A 17964-nucleotide genomic window follows, 5' to 3' on the forward strand; every position below is an offset into this window, starting at 1 on the left:
TTTTGATAGTGGAAGAAATCACTTTAGAAGCGATTGAAAATTTCCTTTTTTAAAAATAAAACTAAGGCCCTGGCTGGGTAGCTTAGTTGGTTAGAGCATCGTCTTGAACCCAAGGTTGTGGGTTCAAACCCCGTTCAAGGCACACAGAAGAAGCAACCAATGAATGCATAAATAAGTGGAACAACAAATTGATTCCCCACCTCTCTCTCCCCATTGCTCTCTCTCAAAAAAAAATCAATAAATGAAAATAATACTAAGAATAATTTATGGTGAGATGTTCTTATGCTTATAAATCAGGTTGGTTTGAGCTGAGGCTCACAGACCTTATCCAGGGCCACCTGAACCACTGCTTCGCTTTCCGTGTCCAAGGCTGATGTGGCCTCATCCAGCAGCAGGATCTTGGGGTTGCGAACCAGGGCTCGGGCGATGGCGATTCGCTGCTTCTGTCCGCCACTCAGCTGTGCGCCTCTCTCCCCAACCAGGGTGTCAAATTTCTACAACAGAAAACATGGAGGACTTAGCAAAAGAACAAGGTACCTCAGCTCCCATTTTAAGATGGGAAGGAATCTCCTAAACAATGCCAGCCTCACAGGTAATATGATCCAGTTACTTGAAACTTAGGGTTTAATAATCAACCTTAATTTAAAAAAAAATATGACTGCTTTGGTTAACCAAAGAACTTATATACATATATGCATAACCAATGGACATAACAGTGTAGTGAAGGCCTGGGGTGGGGCAGGGGCTGGGAGGTGGAAGGTAAAGGGGGGGAAAATTGGGGGACATCTGTAATACTGTCAACAATAAAATTAAATTAAATTAAAATGAAAATAAATAAAAATATGACTGCTGCCAGAGCTTTAAAATCTGAAGTAATCTGAATTTCCTCTCTTAGGAGGTTCCTCAGTTTATAGTTTCCTAACTTGTTATGCATTAGGTCAGCATTCTATTGTTTGAACCTCTAACATGACAAAGATCAAAAAGGACTTACATTAGGCAGTTTCATGATAAAGTCATAGGCATTGGCTTCCTTGACAGCTTTCTCAATCTCCTCCATGGTGACATTTTCACGGCCATAGCGAATGTTTTCAGCTATTGTGGTGGCAAACAACACGGGTTCCTGACTCACCACGCCGGTTATTTCCCGCAGATACCTTACATTTATGGTTCTAATGTCCTGTCCATCAATACTGACCTGAAATAAAAAATAAGTGTGACTTTCACACACAGCAGAATTGTAGCGTGTGATCTGCAATGGTACTGCTGATCACTGCAGCACCTAGTTCAGCAAACGACACCTCACCATGCCCTCTGTGGGGTCGTAGAGCCGCTGCATCAGCTGGACGGTTGTGCTTTTCCCACAGCCACTGTTCCCAACCAGGGCCACCGTCTGCCCACTCTGCACCTGCAGGTTGAGGCCCTTCAAGATCTACCAGGACAATTAAGAAACAAATTTAAAAGCAATACACAGATACTGGGCCTATGAATTAACAGTTGAATTCAAAACGAGGTTTAGATATTCATATTCTTTTACAATTGCTAAAGAAAAGTATCAGAAACTGTTTGTCCAATACATCATTGAATCATTGATTAATCATTTATCATTGTACCTTAACTTCTTTTCGAGATGGGTAACTGAAGTGAACATTTGTGAATTCCAAATTTCCCTTAATATTATCTGGTTTGTGCCCATTCTTCGAATAGCTGTCAATGCTTGGCTTCTAAACAGAATAAAATTTCAGAAGATTACTAGGTTACAACTACTTTTAGTGGCATTTGTAGAGAACTGGAACAAATGATAAAGAAATGTACTTTTAACTAGAATAATAGCCAGCCTAGACTTACATTATCAATTATCTTGAAGATTTCATATGCTGCTCCTCTTGCATTTGCAAATGCCTCAATGCTTGGAGATGCCTGCCCAATACTAAAAGCCCCAATTAATACAGAGAAGAAGACCTGAGGAATATGAAGAAAAACCATTGAGTTATTTAGGTTTTGTGTGATACAATTTTTTTCAGTTCAGAACATTATAATAGAATATTTTAATATTTCTTGAATAGCCAAGAATTTTAGTTTAGATCATCAGCAAAGGATAGTAGAACTAACCCCTAGTAGGAGACAGAGAAGTCTAGGTCTGAATCTTGGATTAAGCACTAACTGGCTATATGTCTTCACGCAATTCTCAAGTTTCTGGGCTTTGATTTCTTTATTTGCAAAAACAAGCAAGATGCTGTTTTCCCTACCCAGCAACCTAGAGCTGGTGTATCAAATGAAACAGTATTTATAAAAATGTTTTATAAATTATAAAGCACACATACCTAAGGCATTATTAGGTTGTCTCTTTTTTCTTCCCTCTACCAAACTGTGTTCTCTTTGAAGACTGATAAACAGGTTTTTGTTTTTTTTCATTTTGCTCAAATCAGTTTCTTATTGATAAAGAGAATTAATGTCCCTATTCATTACTTTCTAAATCACACAGTAATTACAGTACCCAATAATTTACATAGAAGGAATTGTGCTAAGTGATTCTACATTCAATTTATCAATTAGTCCTTATAACAGTAGCGCTATTTCTATTTGGCAAAGGAGGTATGAAAAATGAACCAAGTGACACTTCTAATAATATGTACTTTATTACACAAGATGCTGATTGAGCTTGGTTAGCGATTTATTTCATTGTCTTTAAATACGAAAGGATGGCACCAAATGGCAAGCCTTCTAAATTTGTCCAAAGATCTATAAGGTCTCTAGAGAACCTCCAAACAGCACATTCTTTTAGGAAGAGTAACAATGTATACTTCCATATATTGCTGAGGTGTACTAACTGTCACTCAAAAGATTTTTGAAAGAAAATTAAAGTGTATTTTTCCATTTGTTGTTATAAATAGTAAATCAGAAAATAAAAGTAAAATGCTTAGCACAGTGTCTGGCACAAAGAAATAATCTCAACTAATGAAAAGTGCATGCTAACCTGGCCAGTTTGGCTCAGCGGTTAGAGCGTCGGCCCGTGGACCAGAGAGTCCTGGGTTCTGTTCCCGCTAAGGGCACCTACCTCGGTTGCAGTTTGTCCCCTGCTCTAGTTGGTGTTGTGCAGGTGGCAACCAGTTGATGTTTCTCTCTCACATCTATGTTTCTCTCTCTCTCTTCCTCCCTCTCTCGCTCCTGTACTATCTGTAGATGGGTGCAGAAATGTCCTTGGGTGAGGATAAAAATAAAAATAAAAAATAAGTAAAAAAGAAAAGTTCATGCTATAGAGACTGGAGATGTTAACATTATTTAGGCCACAGGATAAACTATGCAAAAGGATTTTAAAAAAAGACAAAACTGTTTGTTGAATACATCTAATTTCTTTACCACTTCTTAACCTAGTAGTGCATGTCTCTTTGAGTTATTCAATCATCCTTCAAAATATATTCTCCAACAGTCAAGCCAATACCACACTGCAATTTCATTGGCATTTTTAATAGTGATTTTGTTCTTAATATAAGATCACTTACAGTGAGTACTTTTCCAATAGAATACTGTCCTGAGAGGACCAACGTGGTCCCATACCAGAATGCCAGCGCATATGATGCATAGATCAGCAGGAAAGCAGCCCCTATAGAAATGTTGGCCGTAATAGCTTTCCTTATCCCAATTCTTTTAGCTTCTTCTAAATTTTTGTTGTACCTGGGAGGAATAACAAAAATGATCACATATACTCATAAGCTTATGAAATAGGTCAGTACAGCATGATGCTTACTGAGGACTTAGAATGTACCCAGCCCTGAGGTAGGTGTTTTACATGTATTTTCTCCTTTTGTCCATACATTGACACTATCACATTAGTGTTATTTAATCTCTTCTTGTAGAAGAGTAAACTGACACTTACAAAGATTAAGTAATTTGTAGGGGAGTCTTCTAAAAGCCTCTTCTCTGGCCTTAGCAATAGTGAAATAAGTGAAATAATATTTAGCAAACTTCTGAAATTGGCAATGTTTCATACATAAGACAACACAGATGCTGTGAACACTGTGCTTTCCCTTTAAAATCTGCCTGCTTGTTAAATGTATTAGTAAAATGAAGATATGATGCTAAAAAGTGTTCGACATAAGGAAGTCCTTTAAACCTCTGAATGTCACAGAAGCTTTGGAGACAGGGTGCCCCATCCTGCATCCATCCTTCTGGGACTACTAGAAAAACCAACTAAAAGAATACAAGTGAGGAAAAGGGTGAAGAAATAAAATGGTGTCACTATGGTTAAGTTGCTAAATTCTTCAAATCAAGTTGGCTGAGGCATGAGGAAATATCTCTATTCTTGCTTTAACCATCCAGGAAACTTAAACTTTTGAACTTTTCAGTCTTGCATCAATGCCCAGACATTTACTTACCTGTACACAACCCTCTGACCATCCTCTAAATAACTAAGAACATGACCAGACACCCTGGTGCCTATCCTCCATACCACCTAGCATCCGTCATCCAGACTACCTGACATCTGACTGGTAACTGTTCTGGACCAATCCTAGGGCTAACAATGCAGGACTGATCATTCTCAAGGATGTGACTTAGTTATCATAAAAACTCTTAACTTTTCTTTTTCTTTTTTTTTTTAATGAATTAATTTATTTTTGTTACAGATATTTCTCGTTTTTCTCCCACTGATTCCCCCCTCCTCCGCCCTCCCCACCCTGTCCCCAGCTTTAGAACTCTTTTCTTTCCTCTTTGGAAGACTTCTGGGTTTTTGCCTAGCTGTGTTTCTAGTTTGCATACTCTAAGACCCTTGAGTAAATCTTTTGTCATTTATTCCTAGCAAAGTCTCCCAGACTCTTTTGAGTTTGTTCAACACATGTGCAAGAGCACTGAGTTGTGAATTGCTATATAATACATTTTACATTTAAATAAACTGTATAGTTTATCTTATTTCCATAGTCATTTATGTTATTTTAATTAAAAATTTTTAAATTGATTTTAGAGAGAGAGGAAGGGGGGGGGGAGAGGGACATCAATGTGAGAGAAAAACATCGATGAGTTGCCTCTTGTACACACCCCGATCGGGGATGGAACCTACAACGTGGGTATATGTCCTGACTGGGAATTGAACTCACAACCTTTTGGTGTAAGGGATGACATTCCAACCAACTGAGCCACACCGGCCAGGACCACAGACATTTATTTTAAAAATCAGTGATCTGAAAAAATGATCAGGCTTAAAGATATATAATAATCCCTCATTATGTATCAGCATCCCCTTCCTCAGTCTCTCCACACCTTGCTGACATCCTGTTCCTCTGCCAGTGCCTCCAACTGGGTCATGTCCTGGCTGCCCACTGCTGAAGGAAGGGGCTTGGGCCACCCAAGTCCTTCTGGCTGCCTCAAGAACTGAGAAAATAAACATCTCAGCACATCTAGAACCCTGTAACTTGTCCACAGCACAAAAATCTCTACTCTTATTAGTCAAACTTGGAGAATACCCATTAATACTCCTCACAGAACATACAGCAAATTCAGTCAATTTCAATTCAGTGATCTTTAAAACAAACGTCTATGAAAATAAGATAAACTATACAGGTTATTTAAATGTAGAAAGTGTTACATAGTACTTCAAAATACACAAAATAGGCAAAAGCAAGGAAGCAAACAAAAAACAAAAACAGCGATGGAGTCTGCTGACAAATTTCTCCTGCCAGTTCTAAGGACTTAAAGTGCACTCCCAAATGCTAATTCTGGTACTTTTTAAACCTTTGGGGAACAGTTCATTTCTGATGTTAGAATTAAAGGAGATGGGTCTGTAACTTGATCTTCATTTGAAAGGAACACAGCAGACTATTTTGTTCAAAAAGACAGATGTGAAGATAAGATAATGGGGCCCAAATTTAAAGAAAAGGAAGGATCTTTGGAAATACAGAATCAAGGTAATATTACTAGGGAAACAGGACAGATTATAATTAAACATTAAATCTCTCTTTATTCTAGTAATCACAGCTCCCTGCAGAATTTAGAACACTGACTTATTGAAAGGAGTTCATAACTGTTGAGATAAAAGAACTTATTTCCACATAAAATTCATATTTTGAGTTCTTTAATCCACAAAAACATGACTATATAAATATTATATTTATTTTCTTTGGAAGTTTGTTCCACTAGCATGTACCAGAGTTCAAGCCCTCCTCAGATATGAACATGCCTTCTGTCTCGCCTGCATGACTTTTTAACTAGCAACTTTACCAGTTAGAAAAGTATGGCAAATAAAATTTACATGACCCCCCCCCCCCATTCATTGAAGATCACATTTAAACAGTGATAAAATAATAACATATTATTACAGCTTCTTTCTCCAAAAAATGTCAATCCCCAACTTGCCAGTTATAATCTTTGAACAAAAAATGAGTTTTGAGAAACGTGTGATATATATTGAGTAACTCCCACTTCATGAATTAACCTGAGGTGGAAAGTGCTACAAGGCATAAATTACCATGATTACATTTAAGGAACCTCAACAGTCATGACATGCCCTGTTATCTCCTTCACTTCAGTTCTTGCTTACCGGGACTAACGCAGAAATCATTTCACTGACAAGTTGTCGCGTGCAGCCAGAGGAAACGTTTGCACGGGAAGAAACAACAGCAAGGATGAAAATCATTTAGATACCAGAAAAGATAAATGAAGAAAAGAAAGGGGGAAGGAGGAGGGAGACATAATACTTCTTTCACTTTTTGATTAGCATTTCCATAAAAAATGTCACAATACAAAATCAGCTTTAAATTCACTAAAAGCATGAATATGAAATGACAATTAAAATAGGAGCTAAAATGGACTAACGTCACATAGCAAACACATTGATTTTTTTTTAAAAAATCTTAAATATTATAAAAATATTTATCAGTGATGCAATAGCCACTTCTAAGAGCAAGGAAAAATTTTAACTAAGGAAATAAAAATCAATACCAATAGGTAAACATTTGCAAGACACAGAGAGAAAAAAAGTTTTTAGTTAAGGAGAACAAAACAATTTTCTACTAATTAAATTCATTTAAAATTCTGGTTAATTTTCATTTTAAGAGAGCTAGTTTCCTCCTGCACCTGCTAATCTGAAGAGAAAGACTGAAGTAGACCGTAGTTACTTATCTGTTTAGAAGCAGAGAAGGGAAAAGGAACTGGAAAGAAAACTGAAGGGTTATATTTGGTCTCAGAATAGTTTTATCAATTATACTTCCAAATTATATCCCAAATCTATGTACTGGTCACCTAACTCCTGCCAGCAGTCTAGACCAGGCCAAAATAAGCCCTCACCTGGACCACTACTGTATCCTTCCCACTGGTCTACCCGTCTCTACTAATTAAATGCTCTCATCTATTCACCAGACCAATTACAGACAGAGAAATAATCTTAAACATAATATGGACACTTGTTCCCTTATTTAAGATCCTCAATCCCTTCCCCATGCCCTTGGAATAAAATCCTAACTCCTCACCATAGTCTGCAATTCCCGTTATGGCCCGACCCACCTACGACAGCCTCTCTTCACTCAATCTCCCCTTACTCAGCTGAGTTCCAGTCACACAAACCTTGTATTTCCTAGAACAGATCAAAGTCATTCCACCTCAGGAAATCTGGAAGACTCTTCTGTTCCCCACCCCCACCCCCAACACACCCTGGAAGGCCATTTCTCATCCCTCAAGTGTCAGCCTTAATGAAACCTCCTCACAGATGCCTCCTGACCACCATATTTAAAGTAAACTTGGTCCTGGCAGGTTTGGCTCAGCAGTCAGAGCGTCGGACTGCAGTTCAGAGACCCGGGTTTGGTTCCTGCTAAGGGGCATATATCTGCAGTTTGTCCCTGGCCCTGGTTGGTCATGCAGGTGGCAGCCACTCGATGTGTCCCTTTCACATCAATGTTTCTCTCTCTCTCTCCTTCCCACTCTACCTGAACAAAAAAATGGAAAAATGTTCTCGGGTGAGGGTAAAAAAAGTAAACTTGTCCTCCTCCCCTTCATCAGCACACTCTTTGATTCTTTCATAGCATGTTTTAAAAATCTTTAATTTAATTCATTTCTTTGATTTCTTTCTTCTATTCCTTCTTCCTTTCCTTCCTTCCTCCATTTGTTTCTACCTTATTATTTTGACTAAGGATCACACAAGGGCAAACAAATATCCTCTATTTCTGATTCACTGAAAACCCAGACCCTACCACAGTGCTTGCGTGTGGCAGATGCTGGCTAAATCTGTTGAATAAATGAATTTTCAAGAAATGGCCAAGCTGGAAAGAACCTTAGGCCTCCAGGCTATAGTCCTAAATCAACTTTAATCACCAGGCAAAACTAATTTCCAATTTTCCAAGGGAGGGTGTCTTTTCAAAGACACATCCCAGTAGCTATTATTTTCTGTAGAAATGATTCCACATATAAATGAATCTTTGAATATAGCTTTGTAGGCCCATTTGCTTTTTCTTATAATAAAAAGTTGATCACCATCTTCTCTAGGAAAAAAAATCTTTCTGTACCTACTCATTAAAGCACTCCATTTGAAAAATATCTTAATTCCACCTGACCAGTGTGGCTCAGTGGATTGAGTGTCGTGCCATGGACTAAGAGTCCCTGGTTGATTTCCTGTAAGGGCACATGCCCAAATTTCAGGCTCCATCCTTATTAGGGGGCATGCAGGAGGCATGTTATCTTAATTCCTTTACAGTTTTAGTGAACTAAAATGTTCAGATTCATCTAAGTTCTGGATATTGAACTTGACTCCCATAATGCACTTTTCCTTCTACCCAGGTTACTTACATCCCATATCTCATTATAATTTTGTTGCTAATAATAATATCTTTCTAAAGTATCATATTTCTCAAACATAGGATGTCATTTATTGTAAGAAGTGTTGATATTCTGTTATTTTACGTAGCATCAAAAAAGGAGTTTAATAGGACACTTCATATACAGGTGGGACCCAAAGGGCTAGAGCCTCAGTATAATAAGCACATGCCACAAAGAAAGTGATAATAGGAGAACCTGTGTTTCAACCTTGGCAACAGGTAAAGGCAGGGAGGGAAAAACAACTTTCCCTGGGGCTTTGAACCATAGGACAGTACTCATGCAGGTCTGAAGTATGAATTAAACTACCGGTGGAGACAAAGAATGTAAGGTGGCCTCAGGTTAATAGTACCCCCAGGGAATGGTGCAGACCCAAATCCCTCAAGGAAGAATGGGCCTCCATCCAGATCCATAGAAACTGTAAGAAGACACTGACTGTAGGATTTATCTCAATGCCAGAGATGATAAGTTATGACAGAAAAATGTGCATCTTAGAACTAATGCAATACTATATATTTTGTAATTGTTCACTGCTATCTCACAGGAATGCCAATTTTTTTTTTTTTTTTTTTCTGAATCGTGATCAGGTACTCAGATATTACTTGATGCCATTAGTCTGCAGACTCTACAGGAATTTCTATGCATACAATCATATCATCTGTGGATAATGAAAATTTTGCTTTTTATTTTCCAACCATTATAGCTTTAATTTCTTTTATTTTTGTTTATTATCCTTACTCTCTGTTTCCTTGGCCTGCAGAATACTAGAAATTCAGACCCTTACTGCACATGAGGTATAGGCCTGAGATTGTTATTTCTATGGGGCAATGCTTTTCCCAGCTCCGAAACCAGGCAGAAGCAGATAAGCTTTGCTTCTATGCTGGTGGACATGTTTTTCTGATCCACCTTTCCATTGAGGAAAACTAGAAAGAATCTCAAATTCAAAACTTCATTCTGTGCCTGCTGACACATGAACTAATCAGAAAGGACTTTCTGGATAATATCTCTACATAGAACCCCCTATGACTCTAAAAAAGTATTTTATTTCCCAATAATATATACTCTACCTAGTATATTAAGTATTTTGTTTTTGGTGGTTTTTTTTTTTTTTTTTTTTGTCCTCTGCCTGTTAGAATTTAAGCTCCAGGAGAGGAGGGGCTCTATCTAACTGGATGTTTGCTTTGTTTTTAAGAAAGGCTTCACAGTTTAGTAGTCACACATATTTTAAGGGAAGAGTAAAAACCTTAGCAAAAAGTCAAGATAGGTCTTTCCTTGGGACTATGGTACTACATCCTTACAAATGATTCTCATCTTTGTGGGGTAAAATATATCATATGAACAAAAGTACTCAAGCCCCGCTGGTGCAGCTCAGTGGTTGAGCATCAACCCATGCACCAGGAGGTCGCTGGTTCAATTCTCAGTCAGGACACATGCCCAGGTTGTGGGCCAAATCCCCAGTCGGGGGTATGCAGAAGGTGGCCAATTGATGTTTTCTCTCATCGAAGTTTCTATCTCTCTCTCCCTCTTCCTTCGTCTCTCTTTAAAATCAATAAAGAAAAAAAGAATACTCCAAAGACATATGTATAGTTTAAAGAATAATTATATAGCAAACACCCATTTGACCACAACTGAGGTTAAAAAAGAAAACCCCCACTGGTAATCTACAATTCCTCATCTCCTCAAGAGGTGATCGTTACTCTGATTTATAAAAATTCCCCTGTTTTTCTTTATGGCTCTACCAAACAATGTATACTCTCCCAAACAATATAGTTTAGTTTTTCCTATTTTCAAAAAAATATTCATAACTAAAATACTATAATTTCAGATGTTATTTTAAGTAAATTCTGTTGCTGCTCAGTAATCAATAGGTCTGATATTATAAATTTCAATAAATTACCATCTATACTCAGAAAATATTAGACAACACACTGTAAAAAAGATTTTTAGCTTTTGTACATATGTGCTTTTTAGTTACATTTTAATCTTCCAAATCATGGAGCATAACTACTGATTAGGGGCCGGGCAAGAGGGAACACGAAACACAGATTAACATGCCCCATAGATCAAGGATGGTATATATCAATTATATCAAATAAATAAATAAATAGATAAATAAATAAATAAGAATTTACTTGATAGAAACAATTATTATCAGGAATATAATATTTGTTTCAGTGCTAAGAAACTATTTTTATGTCACTACTTACCTAGGAAACTCTAGGAAACGCTCTGAATTAGCAGACATAAGAAGAGATTCACAGATACAGAGAACAGACTGATGGTTGCCAGAAGGGAAGGGGTTTTGAGGACTGGGTGAAAAAGCTGGAGGGATTAAGAAGTACAGATTGGTAGTTACAGAGTAGTCCCAGGGATGTACAATACAGCATAGAGAATACAGTAAATAATATTGTAATAACTATGTATGGGGCTAGGTGGGTACTTGAAATACCCAGGGAACATCTTGTAAAGTATATAATTGTCTAAGCCCTATGATGTATACCTGAAACTAATACAGAATAATACTGAATATAAACTGTAACTAAAATTTTTTAAATGGTCAGAAAACAAAACCAAGTACATAACATTAACTAAAAAAGAAGAGTACAACTAGAATTACAACTTCTCCAGAATATTAGACATTCTGTAATATGGATGAAACTATTTATTTTTTAAATTTATTTATTTTTTAATTTTTTTTTTTTTCATTTATTGATTTTTAGAGAAAGGAAGTGAGAAGGAGAGAGAGATAGAAACATGGATGAGAGAGAACATCGACTAGCCACCTCCCGCATGTCCCCCACTGGGGATCAGGCCCACAACCTGGGCATGGGCCCTGACCAGGAATCAAACCAGCGACATCTTGGTGCATGAGTCGATGCTCAACCATTGAGCTACACAGGCTGGACTGGATGAAGCTATTTTAAGAAACATATATTTATTGGAGAAAAGCCTTATAATCAACATTGTCAATCTGAAGAACATAGAAGATGGCATAGAATTTAACATTTCTATCAACTTAAAAAAAAAGAGATTCAAACCTTTCAAGTTCTTTCTTTTGTCCTCCAAAAGCAATCACAGTTCGAATAGCTGCTAAGACCTCCTCAGCTACTGCTCCAGCTTTTGCATATGCAAAGAGTTCTTTATCAGTAAATGAAGATAGTATCTGTTTAAAAATGCAATTTCAGACAAGGTAAATTTTTAACAAGTTAATTTTATCATTTGTAAAGTAAAAATAAATATATACACAAATGCTGTTTGTGTGTATATGCATAGAACAAAATCTGTCTTTTACTTGGTTTTGGTCATGACATTCTAATTTTTAGTACATATATTCACTCTGTAAACTACTTATATTACTTATGGACTGAGCTGCTATATAACAGATTCAGTTAAAACTTATATTTTCTCTTCCTGGCCACTGTGGCTCAGTTGGTTGAGCGTAGTCCTTCCTATGCACCAAAAGGTCATGCCAGGATTCTGGGCTTGATCCCCAGTAGGGGGCGTGCAATGTTTCTCTTTCCCAAGCCAGAGGAAGCTGGCACTTCTGAGCAAAACAATACATGCAGCCACCAGGGAGAACTTTGTTTCATGGATATTCTTTGATCATTCAGTTTGGTTCCTGAGCATTTATTCTGTAGAAGAAACAGTACTGGGTACTTTATACACACAGGATCTCATTTATTCTTCTCAATCGCACAGTGAAGCAGGTACTATTTCCCCCACTTTACATGTGAGGAAACAGAGGGATGAAGAGGTTACATAATTTTACAAATAAATAAAATATCCAGGATTCAAGCCTGACTCCATATGGCTTCAAAGCCTGAATTAACAGCCACTGGAGGAATTCTGTCTCTGAAATCCGCCGCTGACACGGTCCCAGAGAGCCCTATTATGAAAACCGAATCACCTGGCATGTTACTATTTATAACTGGAATGCGTAAGTAGTCAATCATCTAACTAAAGATTACAAAAGCTGTTCATAATACAATACTGATTAACCATACTGCATAGTTTCATAAATAATTTACAGGCATTTATGGACTCATTTGCATAAGTACTACTAGTCTATTCCTTCCTATCATAAAAAGCTCAAAGTTGTTTTCATTTAACAATGCATTTCTTCCTTTGCTGTGTGTCAAAGTAAAAAAGAGCCATGGTAGATGTAGGAATGGGTGAGTGAAGGCAAATGAACATGTATTAACTATGTTCTACGGGCAGATATTGTGTTGCATGTACCTCTCTAACATCCTGCCAAGATATTAGACATTCCTGACTTCTCACAGCAATCTTCCTAGCCCGGCCTGAAGCATTCACAGCACTGGGTCTCAGCCAGGGTGCTTACTGCTGTCCCTGAACAAACATGTCTGCACAATTATGAGGCACATGCAATGTGCTTCAGCTATTCTTCTCTGCTTCTCTTAAAACATCACCCCACAACAATCACCCACACCGAGGTAGCCAACAACAGGAAGATTACCAGAAATATTTCTGAATTAGGAGTTTCAAAACTTGCTATTTTAAGTTACTATTAAATATCAAGTACCATACCAAATTCAATAAACCTGGCTCTTTTCCCCCTTTATGACCTTCCATAATTATAAGCATATGCATAAGCAAAACTGTGGTAGAATCTTAAGTGTTTTGTTTTGCCTTTTTTTTTTTTAATCCTCACCTGAAGACATTTTTCCATTTTTGTTCAGATAGAGTGGGAGGGGGAGAGAGAGATAGAGAGAAACATCGATGTGAAAGGGACACATCGAGTGGCCATTTTCCGCACAACCCCAACCGGGGCCAGGGACAAACTGCACCCGAGGTACGTGCCCTTAGCGGGAACCGATCCCAGGTCTCTCTGGACCGTGGGCCGACGCTCTAACCGCGGAGCCAAACTGGCCAGGGTCTTTTTTTTATTTTTTATTTTTTAAGAGATCATGTCTGTTAAAAGAAAAACCTCTCAAAATATTTTTAGGAATATGAAAAAGCAACTTACACTGTTAGTCTAATGCAATAGAATAGTGATAATTCCATTATTACAACTGCCCACATGAAATGTATGAAGAATCACTTCTTCCCTTCTTCCAAGGCTGACAATTTCTTAACAAAGCTTGATTGGTATTGGTTTGAAACATGAAATTGTTATTTCTATAAGTTAAAAACTGTAATACATGCAACTTTGTGTTATTCAAACTAATATATTCGGAAGCATTATTTTTTTAAAATAATTTTTTTATTGATTTTAGAGAGAGAGGAAGGGAAAGGGAAAGGGATAGAGATATAGATGAGAGGAAACATTGATTGGCTGTCCCCAGTGGGGACCGGGCCCACAACCTGGACATGTGCCCTGACCAGGAATCAAACCAGCGACCTCTTGGTGCATGGGTCAACGCTCAACTAGTCAGCCACACCAGCCAGGCTATTTTTTTTTACCACTAGGGATAGTTTGATCTTCAGCTTTGTTCCATTTTTCCATTTCTCAATGAAGGTTTTTGTTTTGAGATAATTATACACTTTTTTTTACTTTTTTTTCTTTTGAGACCTCATGCAGTAAGAAACAAGAAAGTAAGATCCCTTCATCTAGTGTCCCCAGTAGTAACATCTGGAAAACTACAATGTCCCAATTAGGAATTTAACATTGATATATTATGCAGATTTACCAGTTTTAGATGCATTTGTGTATGTGTGTGCATATTTAGATCTAAGCAATGTTATCACCTGTGTAGATTCATGTGACTGTGTAGATCCAGTCATGACAGAACATCATTACAAGGATCCCCTATGCTAGTTTTTATAGCCATAGCCACTCTTACCCTACCCCTTACTTTCCCTTCCCTTCCCCATCATCCCCAACTCCAAGAAACCATGAATCTGTTCTCTGCCTTAAAAGGGAAAATAAGTTTTACTCTGCCTCTGTGATTGTGAGAGAGAACCACAGACTTAGGATATACATACAATTGGGACTAGGAAGTATTGTTTTGAATTATTTTCATACCAATGGACTTAATTATATACACAAACAACATAGAACTATTTACAATGTTGATAAAACTGTAGAGCTGATTTACAAATTAAGCAAAATCTACACCAAAAACATTAAAACCAATCAGGCTAAATGAAAGGCTCACTGAACTTGAGTCTCTGCTTGCTGTGTGAATATGGCATTGTCAACTAGGAAACACAGCTCTTCAGGAGTTGAGCATGCCTTTTATAAGAAAGCAGAGGATGAGATATGACAGCCACTCCTTTCTCTCATCTCTTCCCCAAATAACCCCATGGCCCAGGACAGCGTGTCTTGGCAGGGGGAGAATTCAGTGAGGTGGCATCTGCTAATTCCCACTGACTTTGAACAGAAGATTTAAAACCAAGCCTCAGGTACAGAGTCAGGGCCATCATTTGGTAAAAAACAGCCTTCCACAGGGATGGGGGAGGAACAGCAGAGACTCTGGATTCACAGGTTTCACCTACCTTTGCCCAGATGGCAGCTGATAGTCCAAGAACAGGACTGATGGCCAAAATCACCAGGGTTAGCTCCCAACCACGTGTAAATCCTACTATAAAGCCAGTGAAAAACGTTGCTATTGACTGAAAGAATATTCCAATTTTGTCACCAATTCCTTCATTAATTTTGGAGACATCACTAAAACAACAGATAGTGTTAGAGAGAGACATCAGAGTTGTGAACACATTTTTTCTCCCAAATCCAGTGGTTTTTTTGTTTGTTTGAACGTGGGGTACACTAGTTTACATCTAGGATCTTGCTCAGCTCTATCCCCAGGAACTATCATGTTTTGCCCTACTGCACGCTCTCAGAGGACTTTTGTCCAGGAAGTGCAGTTCCTCATTCAGTGCTAGTCATGCAGGTCCCCTCACGTTCTGCCTCACATACGGGGAACAAAAAAGATACACAAGACATGGTCACTGCTCAGAAGGAATTTAGTCTCCTAATTACTTCTAAGTGATGTACTAATATCTCCTAACAGATCTCATGGCATCACTTTCAACTTGAATAAGAACCACATCGATTTCAACATAAAACCAGGTACTTACTCTGTGAGCCGAGTGTTAAGCTCCCCAACGTCATGCATATCAAACCAGCCTATCTCCTGTCTCATTATAGCATGAAAAAATTGTTTTCTAATTTTAAATATTTGTCTTCCAGCTGCCAGGCACCAGAATGAAACTTGAATGTATGCAGCAACCAGCACACCAGCACCGATTCCACTGTAATAATAGGCATACCTGAAAAACAACAACAATACTGCATATACTGTTTTCTAAGTCATGCATCTTCCCCAAACACACCACTCATTTTTACTTTTTCAGCTATCTGGCTATCTTGCTGTTCTTAACAAATAAGAAGGGGCTATAATGAGTAGTGTTGATGGCTGACATCCAACTATGTCTGTGCCAATACAATGTGGGTTGGTTGAGAGTGCTTTCTGCTTTGTCTCCATTTCCAGCTCTTCAACTTACCTAATATGTCATCTTAGGCAAGCTGCTTAGCCTTTCTAAGCCTCAGTATCCTAACTGGTAAAATGGAAATAAGAATAGTAACACAGTAATGCATGTAATACCCCTGGGCCAGAGCCAGGCACACAGTAAGCATAAAGAGAATGCCAGTTATTGTGAAAAACTTGTGGTGCCTTGGAGCATCCCACATCGGATGAGTTCTACCGTGGTTGTCCTGTGTGCTTGTATTACCTCAGTGTCACTTGATGAGCATGTTGAGGTGGTGTTTTTTGCACACTGGAAAATAGAAAGAAGTGACAGAACTTGCCAGAAAGTGAAACCAAGGCATGTAAATGGTCCCCTGACCTTTTCACTATTAACCTTGCAGAGCTGGGATGCCAAGAGACAACTGAACATAAGAAGCATTTTTATATCATTTGCCCAACTGGCCAACATGAGTTATCCTAACATGCTTAATGAATCAAACGGTAGTCTTTCCAGTTTAAACTCTAACAATAAAAAACATGAGCATCTATATTCTAAAGCCAGACCCTTGATCATCTAGAAATGTTGAATTTATGTTTCCTCACTCTGAGTGTTCCTTTTTAAGAATGCAAACAACTCTTGGGTATTATTAAACAATTTTTAAGTTAAAGACAAAGATTCTAAAATTAAATACATTAATATTCCCATTTTTTATAAGTTCATTACTTGCTATCTTCAAATAAATATGTTTGTATGAACCATACAAAAGCTATAAAAATGGTTAGATAATAACCAGATAGTCTCTGAGCTTACTATTCATGACTCAGCAGAAATCCTAGTAAACATCTTCCTAGAGCTACACCTTGTCATTTACAATGTTTATCGGGAAAGATGTAATTCAAATATTAAATTTTAATTACTAGATAACTCAGTAATTAATTATTATCCAAGTGTTAACAATCTAGCAAGGCATAGCTAAAAAGAAATCCTGTTTAACAAGTAGAATTCATGCTTTGAAAATCAATTAACATATTTTTAACCCTCAGTCTATGATTACTCAAACAAAATATATTATTTAAGCATTTACAAGATGATTATAGAAGTCTTATTTTCCCCAATATTAAAATTTAAAAGAAGAATTTCTAAATGAATATTGGAAGTACTTGCTTCTCATCTTTCAAAAAATGATCAAGTGTCTCTATTATCTTTAAATCTACCAGATCATTTATAGGATAATGCTGAATTATTATCTTGTGATTCATCAATTCATACCTTTGGACATCTTTTATAACCTGTTCTTGGGTACAAACTTCAAGATATGTCAGTCATTAACGAAAGCTTCCCTGAGGTGAGTTAAGGTTAGAGTGATTCTATTTATTCTGGCATGTTTTGTTTCATTGTTTAGAACTACATGCTGTGTTTAAAAAATTCTGTAGGGCTAATCTCATTATCGTATCATTACTGAAAACATCAGGAAGCAAACTAATAATTACAAAGCCATTGAACATAATGTGATTCTTAATTAATTCTACATTTTTTAAAGGGCCACTTTTAAATCCAGTTTCCCTGTATATGATATTTACTAATACATGCATAAATCTGATCTAGACTTAACCCAATTTAAGTACATCATATGTGGCAAATTATTTTCTTTATAATTTTCTTCTACAATTTCTTTACAATATCCTCCTAGAAAACTAACGATGGTATTGTTCTCCTCAAAACTTTAAATCTTTATTATGT

General features: G+C 37.4%; 1 protein-coding gene across 1 annotated transcript in view; it reads right to left on the reverse strand.

The window, feature by feature from the left end:
* Positions 1–17964, reverse strand: part of LOC118619596 (phosphatidylcholine translocator ABCB4) — a 205226-nt gene that overhangs the window by 164920 nt on the left and 22342 nt on the right. Inside the window, exons 4-12 of the mRNA XM_036246272.1 lie at positions 15835–16026; positions 15253–15424; positions 11832–11956; positions 3501–3672; positions 1846–1959; positions 1611–1721; positions 1304–1429; positions 992–1195; positions 324–494 (exon numbers count right to left, since the gene is read on the reverse strand). Of these exons, the coding sequence (XP_036102165.1) occupies positions 324–494; positions 992–1195; positions 1304–1429; positions 1611–1721; positions 1846–1959; positions 3501–3672; positions 11832–11956; positions 15253–15424; positions 15835–16026 (1387 nt within the window). The remainder of the gene's footprint in view (positions 1–323; positions 495–991; positions 1196–1303; positions 1430–1610; positions 1722–1845; positions 1960–3500; positions 3673–11831; positions 11957–15252; positions 15425–15834; positions 16027–17964) is intronic.

Source organism: Molossus molossus, unplaced genomic scaffold (genome assembly GCF_014108415.1).
Source record: "Molossus molossus isolate mMolMol1 unplaced genomic scaffold, mMolMol1.p scaffold_m16_p_7, whole genome shotgun sequence".
NCBI lineage: Eukaryota > Metazoa > Chordata > Mammalia > Chiroptera > Molossidae > Molossus > Molossus molossus.